An 11,818-nucleotide genomic window follows, 5' to 3' on the forward strand; every position below is an offset into this window, starting at 1 on the left:
TTCCTCTCCGGAAACAGAAAGTTCTGACTGCTGTTGTGAACTACATTTCCAAACTACTTAATCATCCAAATCGAACCTGTCCTGTTTTCCCTTTGGCTCTTTTTTTCATATAAAATGAATAGTTGAGTTTATTGTAAAATGCGAATTAATCTCCTTGCCAAGAGTCACATCTGCACAGCAAATATGTGTCTGGATCAAAAAATGCTCAGCTCCATTTGACAAAAAGACTGTAAACAAGAGAATTCATGTAAATATGTGTCATTTTTGCATATATCATCACATTAGTGCTTGAAATGTAAAAATAACAATTCAATAATGATTTTATGCTTTTAAAATTAGAAATATTACAATATATAGCCACCTGTGTACCATCTAGTTTTGTGCGGTGTGGTGTCAGGCACCAGGACACTGGCCAATGGTCCTTTGGGTTCTGGGGTGTGGCCTCTGTGGACAGGGCTTGTTGTTGCACACTTTTTTGCAGGGTCGATGCAGCTGACTCTCTGTCATTGCTGTTATGTCCTTCATGTGCAGTTTTGGGGATATGGCATGGGGCATTATCCTGTTGGGGGATACGCTTTTGCACTGGTGTGTGTTTGGTCCCCAGCAATATTTAGGTAGGTGGCATAATACAGTTATTCAAACAGAAAACAGGCTTTATCACTGAAAATAGTTTAACTCGATATAGACAGTTCAAATTGGTTTGGCTATCAGTTTTGACCATAAATTAGAAAATATATCTGCATCTCCACAATTAAAAAGCTTCTGTTGCTTTGTCAGCAAGGGGGAGCTCAAGTGGAGGTATGTTTTCAGTGCTGTTTGTGTCTCTAGTTTATTTACATCAGTGAACTACAACTCTGAAACCACTGACAGGTGAAGAAAGTAAATCGTTAACTGATCATCTGGTAACAATAAACTTATCTGTTAAAAAAAAAGAAAAAAAACTTTCGCTCTAGACATTCATTAAGTTTTACTTTGCCAGTTAAAAATCCCATGTGGTCAATAAAGTTTTTTTTTGGTTTGACTGTGTTTATGTTTTGTTTAAAAGGCACATATGAGTTAGTTGTTTTGTGCAGTTTCAGGTTACTCTATTGACCAAAAAGTTTGCACATGAACTGACCGTTAATCGTCTTGTCCATTCAAGATAGCATCTTTTTGGTAATTGTTGTCTCGATATTTTAGGGTTTAGCTTGAAATGCAGAAGCTTGAAAGGCACAGTAATTTACACTTGGAAGAGGATAAAGACAGCTTTCATTTTAATTCATTTTGTACAAGTAAGTAAGTATATGATTGACAGACTAAGTCTATTTTACCGTTCTCACTATATATATATATTCCTTTACTGACTTTTCAGTTGTGTATCAGTCTAAATAATGGCTTGAATGTGGAAAGTATTTAACAGTTAGAAATCCAAGGGGCAAGACAAGCAGAGGAATGCAGTAGTCTGCTGTGTGTTGTTTGAGATTTTGACAAGTCCCTGATAAGACTGACTGGAGTGTGTATGTGCATCTGTTTTAGTGTATCTGTGTGTTCCATAAACAACAGCTTTCCTCTGACTGACTCTGCAGTTGTCTCATTAACGTTGCACATTTTGCTTGCAATGGTTCTGCCTTAGCTTAGCAACTCTCAGTTGAAACAAACCAAAAAAATCTGGATCGCATTCATTGATTTGGGGAAATTTGGAGATGTTTCCATTGTTGAGATTCTGTGTGCTTCTAGCTATGTCCAGCTACATCTCTGCATCTACAGAAGTCTGCACGAATTCCCTCCTCCCTGGAGCTAAAGGTAAAATTTAATTGTGCGTTGACTGCAGAAAAAATTATTTATTTATTTTTCTCAGTTCTTCTGGAGCACAACTCTAATGTTAACTTGATACAGTAGATTTGTATACCGGGAAATGAATAAGCATAGTATGCTGTATAATTATGCATGTCTACATCAGCTGTTTGGATTCTTGGATGCTTGCAGTACTAATTATCATTTGTTCACACTGTTGGGGATTTAATAAGTTGGATTTTTGATATCATAAATGGACTGGAGCGTAAACTATATTGTTGAGTGTAAAACTTTGTAAGGAGATACCCTGAGCTCTTTTAGGGGTTTGCAGAGCTGATGATAAAGCCACCAAGCATTAAATATCCTGCAGTTTACTAGCTAGCTGTCTGCTTACCCGTAGACTCTTGGAGGGAATGCCTCCCTGTGTGTGTTTTTCATTTTACAACATCCAGTAGCTCCCTCCCCTGCTGACTCAGACAGACAGAACTAATAAAATGCAAAGTTGAGCTATGCTTATTTTTTTTTCCCAACACCTTCACTGAAGTGAAAAACAGAATTCAGGCTCAATGAAAGCCATAGAGATCTTCCTCAAGGAACTTGCACCCAGAAAAACACAAAAATTGCTTTTAAAGTTTAAAAGCCACTGATCAAATCTTAAAGTGTAAAAAAAAGACTGGTTATCTTTGCTCTCAGTTTTTATAAAAGCACTAACTGAACTAGGAAATCAAGTGGGGGCATGAAGAAAAGAGGTGAGTCAAACATTGAATTCATTTCACAGCCTTGTGCTGAGTTTTATTTACTGGCCAGAAAGTCCCATTGTGTCAGCGGGTATTTAGACAGCTGCCACTAGAGTGAACTGATTATTTGTACAAGACTCATCCAGATACTACTGACCACAGACTCAGTCTCTGTGTGCATATTTGAGTGGGCGTCAGACGTGCATTTTTCTATGTTTCATACAACCCAAAGATGTCTTATTATTTACTTTAACCTTTTTCAACAAACACACTTTTATTGCTTTTACTGGTACTCTGACACCATCATTTTGAAATAGATTTGCCAACATTTTATATATCACTGTGCTGGGAGAAAGCTGGTCAAAACACTGATTCACTTCAGGAAAAATTGGATGACAATGAAGACAGAATTAGCTTTTTTCTTTTCTTCTTAAATGTCAAATCACTGCCAAATTCATTTAACATTAAATATCTCCCTTTGATCTGACGCCTTAACAACATGAACAAGGCATGTTGATATTCTAAGGTCTTGGTTCAGTAGTTCACAAAATGAAAGAATGTACCACTGCATGCATAATTACTTGAAAGTGCAGTGAGTTCGCTTACTTTTCTACACAACCTGCAGAAAATGAATGATCAATTCAATCCATTCTTTCAATGTCCTGCACTTAAAATTTAAAGTGGGATTCAGCAATGCCATCTGGGGCAAAATTACTGCTCTTTAAGATTAATTTATTGTGATGTAGTGCAGCCAATCACAGCACCTGGGGAACACGGTGGTATGGTGCCTTGCTCATAGGCACCGTGGCCATGGCACCCCTGCCACCCCTCCAGCTGTCTGTCCACCAATCTTTTTTGAGGGGAATCAAACCACCAACCTTCTGGTTATGGGACAACCCACTCTAACCACTGAGCCATGGCCACCCATAGATGGCCTTTGATAGACACCGCACCCAAAGTTGAGCTTTTATCTTCTGTAAAAAGCAATTAAATTTCCGAAACGCTGAAGTCAGTCTCATGTTTGGTCTCATCTACGAAAGTTTTTTGCCGTAGAGTGACTTGCGAACTAACCTGCAACTGGGTCTGTGCTAGAAGTCACACTTTTTTGAGATGCTCAAAAGTGTTAATAGTCTACCACCATCCTGATGGCTTTGATAGTTGAAAAAGGAGTGCATATCACTTCTTACACATTCTTCTATCTTCTATTTAAATCCAGGAGACCAGGGTGAGACCGGAGAGGAGGGCGATCAGGGGAAAATGGGAAAGAATGGACCACCAGGACTTCCAGGTATAAAGCATGGATCCATTTACAGTCCATGACTAGGTTTCCTGGACATTTGCTTGGTCATAAATGGTCGCTAAATAGTAAGACTAGAAAACGGGTACAGACATTTCTGTGTTCTCCAAAAATGGAAAGGAAAAAGGAAAGGAAAGCCACCCAGTTGAATAGCCCTGTCAAGCTATTATATAGCTCAACTGAACTATGTATGTCACTGTTTCTCATTGTTCTATCATGAAAATTAATATCTAATATGCTAATGAGGCCTGTAGAGTCAGAAATGGAATTCTTGGGTATTTTGCAATTTCTCTGAACATTGCACAGTTTGACCTTAGAATAAACTCTTGCTGGGATGTTCACTCCTGGGAAGATTGGAAACGGCCTTGAATGTTTTCCACTTGTGAATATTCTTTGTCAGTGTATAAATATGGACTCCAAACTGTTTGAAAATTGCCTTATAACTCTTCCCAGATTGATTGGCTGCAACAAATTTCCTTTTCTAAGATCATCCTTCCTTGGCACTGTGTTAACACACACATAAAAGCTTCAAAGCAGAAAACTGACAAAATTCTACTTTTAAGAGCTACTCACGCTTGCTGATGATTAAACAAATCAAACGTATTTGACGAGCAGCAACATGGTTGCTACTTACCCTCTTAATTCCTATGGAAGCAGCAAGGATGGACTTAGTTTTAACAACCTACTTCCATATATTGGCTTAGTTTTTTGTTTAATTTTGTTTTCATTTGTCTTATGAATAAAGGAACAGTGTAATATGCCATATGTTGTTGCTTGTCCCAGGCTGTGTTTGCTTAATTGCAAGACCTGGTAAGGACCAGATATTTTTTTGTTGTCCAGTACATAATACTTTTTAATTACTGTTTGTAAATGTAACCCCAGTAAAATGTGTACCTCAGAAAATCTTGCACTTTTACATTAGCATGTTTTAACCATTCATTAAAGGCTTTGAACAACTGAAGGGTAAAAAAGTGAGTAAAAGTGGACAGGCTTACACTTCTACAGTATATGTTCATACAAACAGATAAAGTACGTTTTCATCCATCTGACTCAAAAATAATAGTTTCATTTCTGATGTTACATGAAGAAATAATCACTTCTTACATTCTGTGCTGTAAGCTGCAGAGGCAGCCAATGTAACTTTGCCCTGATGGCACCCTTTGTGTTTGCTTTTTCTAAACAGCTTGCACTCCCTTGGCGTGCAGTGTGCTGCTTTATGAAAGACAGACAGGCAGGGACTGCTGCTGAAGAGAGCAGGGGCATCCAGCTTTGCCATATGTTTTCCAAATAACTGTTAGAATGGCTTGCAAACCAACTAGCCTTATAATATGTCTGTGCACACACATGCATTCACATACTGCCATACAGGCAGCGTGCTGTGTGCACACAAGGAATGCATGTATGCACATATAGACACAAATTACACATGCACAAATGAAGACGCACATTCTATCCATAAACACTGTAAAAAAGTGTTGGTTCCTGCCTGCCCTCTTTTTCTGCACAGAGGTTTAATTTAGTCACTTCCCATCATTTCTCAAATGCACACAATTTTATGTACACACGCATTTCTCTCATCAAGCCTGTGGGAAACAAACACCAAGACTGCTGTCATTTCCAAAAATTGTAAGGTGTGTAGAGTAGACGTAAAACTTTCTCAACTTTTCAACTTTGCAGACATTATTCAACTGTATAGCAAAGGCAGTCATTATGGTTTTTCTGTCTGTATTCTTCCTGACAGGCATGAATGCAGGTTTCTACAATGATTTTGTAACTCTCTGCAGTTCAGCAGATGACGCATGTATTCCCAGTCTTTATTTGGGCAGTGTTACAGGAAACAGTTGCTTGATTTTTGGGATGTTAAAAGGGAATACATGACTGTTTATGCTTTGGTGGACGACAAAAACTTATTGTTTCTCCAATTCTCCAAATGTATTACAATTAACCAACTGTGAGCTGTGCTTTCATTAGAACTGCTCAAGGGGGGTTTGTACAATTTGAGAATTAAAGACACCTGTGGGGACAGCTTGTAAGTGTAAAATAAATAGGAAATGTAACACAAGCCTGTAGTGTTTGTGACCAAACTCTGTTTCCATCCACCACTAAGCTCAAACGAGCAGAATACAGATTATATTTGCCCTTTGACTGAGAGAACAATATTTAATGACTGATCTTCAGTTCTGTGAAGCATTGTTTGTGTCAGTTATATGAAAGTTTTGGAAGTTAAAATGTGTCTCAGACTCTATAAATCCTTTGAAAATGTGTCCTTCGCCTCTATTATTGTTCCAGCAGCTGGACAATCCAGTCGTTAAACCAGTTGGAGGGGTTGGCCAATTATAAAGGGTGACGGCAGATAGGAAAGACTGTTATCTACACGTCTAGATAGACGGTTTAACTGGCAAGCGTAAGCACTACCAAAACAACATTAATCAGCTGTTACAGACATAGAGGGAATAACAAGAGGCCAACAGAACAATTTTCTTCAGGTAGTTAAAGGATACTTAAAATCACTTCTCACAATGAGTTCTTAGGTCAGTATTGTTTAAATATTTACTTTGTGAGAGTGCTCCTGAGACATTCCTGCAAAATACCTTAAAAATTGTCTCCTGATGATGGTGAAATTTCCCAAAGACCCATGGTTTACAGACCTCACATAATCCATAAGACCTCACACCTTCTGCCAACACCTCTCCCAAATCACCAAGTAGAAAATCAACATGAGAAAGTGTAAAATGGAAAATAGTAGTGAAAAGCCGACTCTCTGTGTGTGTGTGTGTGTGTGTGTCTTTGTGCATTTATTTGTGTTACCTCATTAGGAACTTTTCCAGTTTAAATCCTAACCTTGTTGAGACCAGAACATCATTATTTAGGGTGTGAATTGTGCTTAGGTTAAGGCCTGAGCTAGTTCTAGCTGTCCACAGTTTATGGAAATTAGAGTGATGTCCTAATAAGGATAGCTGCACAGGCTTTGATAGAAATAGGCTTCTCCTATGCGTCACTTAGTATTTTAAATTCCATCAATTTCCAGCTGAATAGTTTCCTGAGGAAACACTAGTTCAAGGGTTGGCAGAAAGCCTCTGTCTGCTCTGTAGTTTTCCCATTCGCACAAACACACATGCAAAATGAACATATGTACACAATCTCTCTTAGTCTGATTTTCTAGCCGCGAGACTTCAGTTCAAATAATGTGCCTTGTCAGTATCTCAGCACCTCCAATGCAAAACTATACAAGAGACAGTTGACAGTTGTTATAGTCTATTACTATAATTGTGATTAGAGTATGAGATTCCTGCAAATATAGAAGTATACTCAATTTTTTGATTTGTGTTTATGGACTGTCTTCCAATTGGCCATCTTCTCTCTACAAAAAGCCCCTCAATGCTTAAGTTAGTGTCCATTAGCTTTTTTTTTGTCATCCTCTCATTTCTTTACTGGATAGCTTCAGTGAGAATGGTGACAGCAGTTGAAAACATATGATTTTTTTTTTTAAATCAATCTCTAAATGACAACCTATCAGATCTTTACAGTTTATGATGACACCTGTAGTTTTTTTAATGTCAAATTCCTTATCTTAGAACACTGGTGTGTACACACTGTTTGATTGGAAGATCATGTTCATCATTTCTTTACTGTATCTCTAAATCTTTCCATACGCTCGTCTTTCTCTTCTCTTTCAGGAGTCCCAGGGGAGCCAGGGCTTAAAGGAGAAGAGGGTCAAACAGGAAAAATTGGGCCTGCAGGAGACAAAGGTACGGCGAAAGTTCTCATTTTAATCTATGGTTTATGTTTCAATATGCAGTGTAACAACGTGTCTTTCTCTGTCATTCTCTCCTCCCTTCTGTCTCTCCTTCAAACCTATACTACAGCGTAAACTTACTGATTTAACTAACTAACAGATGATGCAACAATCGTTACAGTAATCAGATGATAAAGTGAGTCCTTGTCTTGGAACACTTTTAAGAACAGAGAGATTGATGAGGAAATTTCCTTGAACTGTATGACCATCCAGTGAATTCAACCTTGTTTCAGTGCCATGAAACTTTTAGAAATGCAGCTGTGCAGTTTCTACATGTAACGTTAATGACTTTAGAATGATCACAGAGAAGAAATACACCCTCCTGAACGCGTTCTGAGCTTGGATTGCTGTTGCACTGCAATAGACTCAAAGATCAAAAGATTGGAATAGACATCTCTACACAAATAGGCTCGCTTAGTTATTCCCAAGACTAATACACACAGGGAAATTGCATTAGAAGGGCTCATTAAGTGGCTCAAAGCTTAAGATGGTTTCCTTAAAAGGTCAACATTTCTCTCAATAGCTTTCCTGTTTTAAGTCATAATATCCAAAGTCATAAATAAAAATAATTCTTGAATATGATCTCATGCAGTTTTTTTGCCAAAGGTATCTTTATCTCTATTTCTATGAGCAGCCCTGCTCCCCTACCTTTCTAGCCATTCACTCTTTTCACTATTCATTATGTTTAACATGTTTACAGGAAAGACAAATAGGCTTCTCCTATGCACCATCTCAGAAGAGGAGTGAGGTCACAACTTTGGATTTTCTTTAATCCTGAAACACTGTTGCTCATAAAATACATCGGGTAGAAAAAACTGATTTCAAAATAATGCCAACTGTTAAAGATCCCTCTTCAAAGAGTGTTGGGCATGGTACAGCCTCACTCCTAAAGTATGTTAAATCTCTACATCTGCATCTTATCTTAACTGGTGTTTATTCCAAAGACACATCAGAATATTAAAAAATGTGAGGAAGTTTGCTCGTTCTCAAACTGTTTAGAGTTTACATCGTATTTGTGAAAAAAAAACACAATTATCTAAAGTCGCTAACAATGTGAGACTATGGTGATTAATAACTAATCACTTGCAGCAAGACTGTATGTGGTGAATTGTTTGTTGCGTCCTCAGAGATGTCACTGGCTGGCAAATCCAGTCTATTGAGCTCCTGAACTTGTCACATTTGTCCAGGAGGCTCAAACTGCAATTATCTGTTCGTTTAAGCACTTCCCCAAAATGTCCAACTTCCAGTTAATATGCTGTGCTGTCACTTTAGTGTATGTGTATATACAAACATATATATATATGTATATATGTATGTATATATACTCAAATAGATTAACTTGCCAACCTTTCTAAATTAAACACTATATATTTGATTTGAAATGTTAAAGTATATTTGAAACAAATATAAGCTGCCACAAGTTAAAGCTTTAACCTTTGTAACCTTTGTAAAACTGTAAGCATGTGCAGACAAATTTTTTCTCTTTTTATATGTATGATACAGCCATCTGCTGGTAAGAATTTGTAACTACATTACAACTTGACAAAGCTATCCATATCCACTTCCAATTCTATGATTTTATGTGTGATTTTATGCTTCTGCAGGTGACAGAGGCCATAACGGTTTGAATGGACCTACTGGTTTAAAAGGGAAACCAGGTGACTCAGTGTTTTTTTCAGGTTCTCTGTTCATCATAAGACAGCCATCTTGATCATCAGATAATTATTCAAATCAACAATGTTAACACTTGTTGAATCCATCAGGCGCAACATGTGACTGTAGCCGGTACAGGAAGGTGGTTGAACAGCTGGATGCAAACGTGGGCAAACTTAAGAATGCTGTCAAGTTTGTGAAGAATGGTGAGTCCTCATTTGTAACATATCAGTTATATTCACAAAATGTGAAATAATTAGAATTTTTTGATACTTATCAAATCTATTATACTGAAGACTATTAATTATTTAATATCCCAAGTGCTTTCTACTATTGGTAACTCATGGATAAATAGATAAATAAATTAATAAGTTTGCATGTGTTTTTCCTTTGGATCTGAGTTTGACAATAAAAGCAGTTCAAGAACCTTTTATTCATTCAAGATTTGAGATAACATGTTCTGTTTAATCTTGAGCCCACTAATGTCATGTACGGCTCAAATTCCAAAAGTACTTAAGACGGTGTGTGAAATGTAAATAAAAACAGAATGCAGACATTTGAAAATTTCATTAGCCAACATCTTATCAACAATAGAACATAGACATTGTATTAAATGTACACAGAACATCTGGAGACATCTCTGTGTGCAAGGGACATGGCCAAAAATCAATATTGGATGCCTGTGATCTTTAGGCTCTCAGGCAGCACTGCATTAAATACAGGCATGATTCTGTCATAAAAAGTCCCGCATATTTCAACAAGACTATGCTAAACCACATTACTATTCGAGTTCAGGTGATGGTCTGCCTGCAGTCCAAACCATTAATCATTTGAAAACAGTTTGCACATCTTGAAATTTAAAACCAGTTCTGTTGAGCAACTAGAGTCGCATATAAGACAAGAATGGGACAACATTTCTGTCCAAAAGGACCAGCAACTCTCTTTCATTCCTGTTGTTAAAAGAAGAGGGAATGCGACACAGTGGTAAACATGGCTTTATCCCAACTTTGTTGAGATGTGTTGATGCCATCAAATTCAAGATGAGCCAATTCTCATGCAATAGTAAAGTGTCTAACTTTCACTATTTGATGTTTTCTATGTTTAATTTTTAATCTAATTTTAGTTTTTGAGATTTGCAAATCATTGCATTCTGTTTTAATTTTCAATTTTACAAAGATTTCCAGCTTTTTTGGAATTAGGGTTGTATTTTGATTAAACAAGAATCAAGCTATCTTGCTCTTTTTTCTGGCTCTTTTCGAGTTGGACAAGCTCAGCAGAGCCACCAAATAGATCAGGTCAAGGCGAATTATTTATTGAAAGTCACATAACAAATATGTTGCTCAGCTTGATATCAATTTTCCAAAAGTTCCCTCCACATCCCTTGACACGTACCTATAATCCATAGCTTTCTGTATGTAAAAAAACGTAAAGTCAATTATTGTGGTAAATGTGTCATTAAAATGATTCCTGGTTAGATTAAACCCTAAAGTCTATCCTGTGCAGTTGTCTTGGGCTTGAAGGAGACAGAGGAGAGATACTACCTCCTTGTGAAGGAACCTAGGAGGTTTAGTGAGGCTTCAATGAACTGCAAGCTAAGAGGAGGCACCCTAGCTATGCCAAAAACCAGCAACACCAATCGTCTCATGGCTGACTACATCAGTCAGGCAGGACTGACGAGGGTTTATGTGGGAGTTCAGGTTCAAAACAAGGACATGGTGAGTGCTTATGACCTAAAGAAGGAAAAGGAGACTGTTGTGACTGATGAGTTAATCATTTCTATCCTGTTTTCTCGTCATCAGGATGGAACGAATAGTTATATGTATGCAGACTCAACCCCTCTGCAGGTGTTTGCAGCCTGGAGCCAAGAAGAAAAGCTTGCTACAAACTCCAGCTGTGTGGAGTTGCTCAATACTGGGACATGGAGCCACGTAGAGTGTGAAACCTCCATGTTTTTCATCTGTGAGTTCCCAAAGAGCAAGAGAAGAGGAGGCAGAGGAGGAAGAGGGACTTCTATCTAAGCATCGTAATAAGCTGAATACTCGCACGAAAACAGCAATGACTTAACTTTATCAGATTAGTACCTCGTTTGTGTCTGTTCACAGATATAATCAGTGACAGTTAAATGCACACACACTCACACACACACTCACATAAAAAATGTCCTTTCCCATTTGGCCGCAGCCAGTGTTTCCTGTCCTGTCCGTCTTGGAATGTTCAGGGAGCAGGTTTAGGAAGAGAAGTGAACTTCTAACCTCTGATTTTAAGGAAGTGGCATGTTTAACTTTCCAAATTAAATTAAATTTTGACTTTGTTTGGTTTTCTTAGTGTTGAGACCACACTTTTGGGGCTTTAGAGGGGAGTGCAGTAAAACATATTTTGGAAAAAAATATTATTTTTGTGACAGATTCAGTTGGCCTAATATCTCATACGTCTCCATTTGTATTAAACATATGCCTCTTTGGCAGGTTATGGACTTGTTGGAGGTGGTTATATAAAATGTTTGCCTGTATAAAATTGTGCGTAGGGAACACTGCGGCCATGTTCTCATCACAATGCTCTGCT

General features: G+C 37.8%; 1 protein-coding gene across 1 annotated transcript; it reads left to right on the forward strand.

Moving 5' to 3' along the window:
• The first annotated feature begins 1,577 nt into the window (after positions 1-1,577).
• On the forward strand, positions 1,578-11,567 carry colec10 (collectin sub-family member 10 (C-type lectin)). Its single transcript, XM_072394625.1, has 7 exons — positions 1,578-1,782; positions 3,727-3,798; positions 7,485-7,556; positions 9,208-9,261; positions 9,367-9,462; positions 10,760-10,971; positions 11,056-11,567. Exons 1-7 carry the CDS (start codon positions 1,683-1,685, stop codon positions 11,272-11,274), a joined length of 825 nt encoding a protein of 274 aa, XP_072250726.1. The 5' UTR covers positions 1,578-1,682; the 3' UTR covers positions 11,275-11,567.
• The last annotated feature ends 251 nt before the right edge of the window (positions 11,568-11,818 follow it).

Source organism: Leuresthes tenuis, unplaced genomic scaffold, assembly GCF_036924035.1.
Source record: "Leuresthes tenuis unplaced genomic scaffold, fLeuTen1.0.hap1 SCAF_10, whole genome shotgun sequence".
NCBI classification, from domain to species: domain Eukaryota; kingdom Metazoa; phylum Chordata; class Actinopteri; order Atheriniformes; family Atherinopsidae; genus Leuresthes; species Leuresthes tenuis.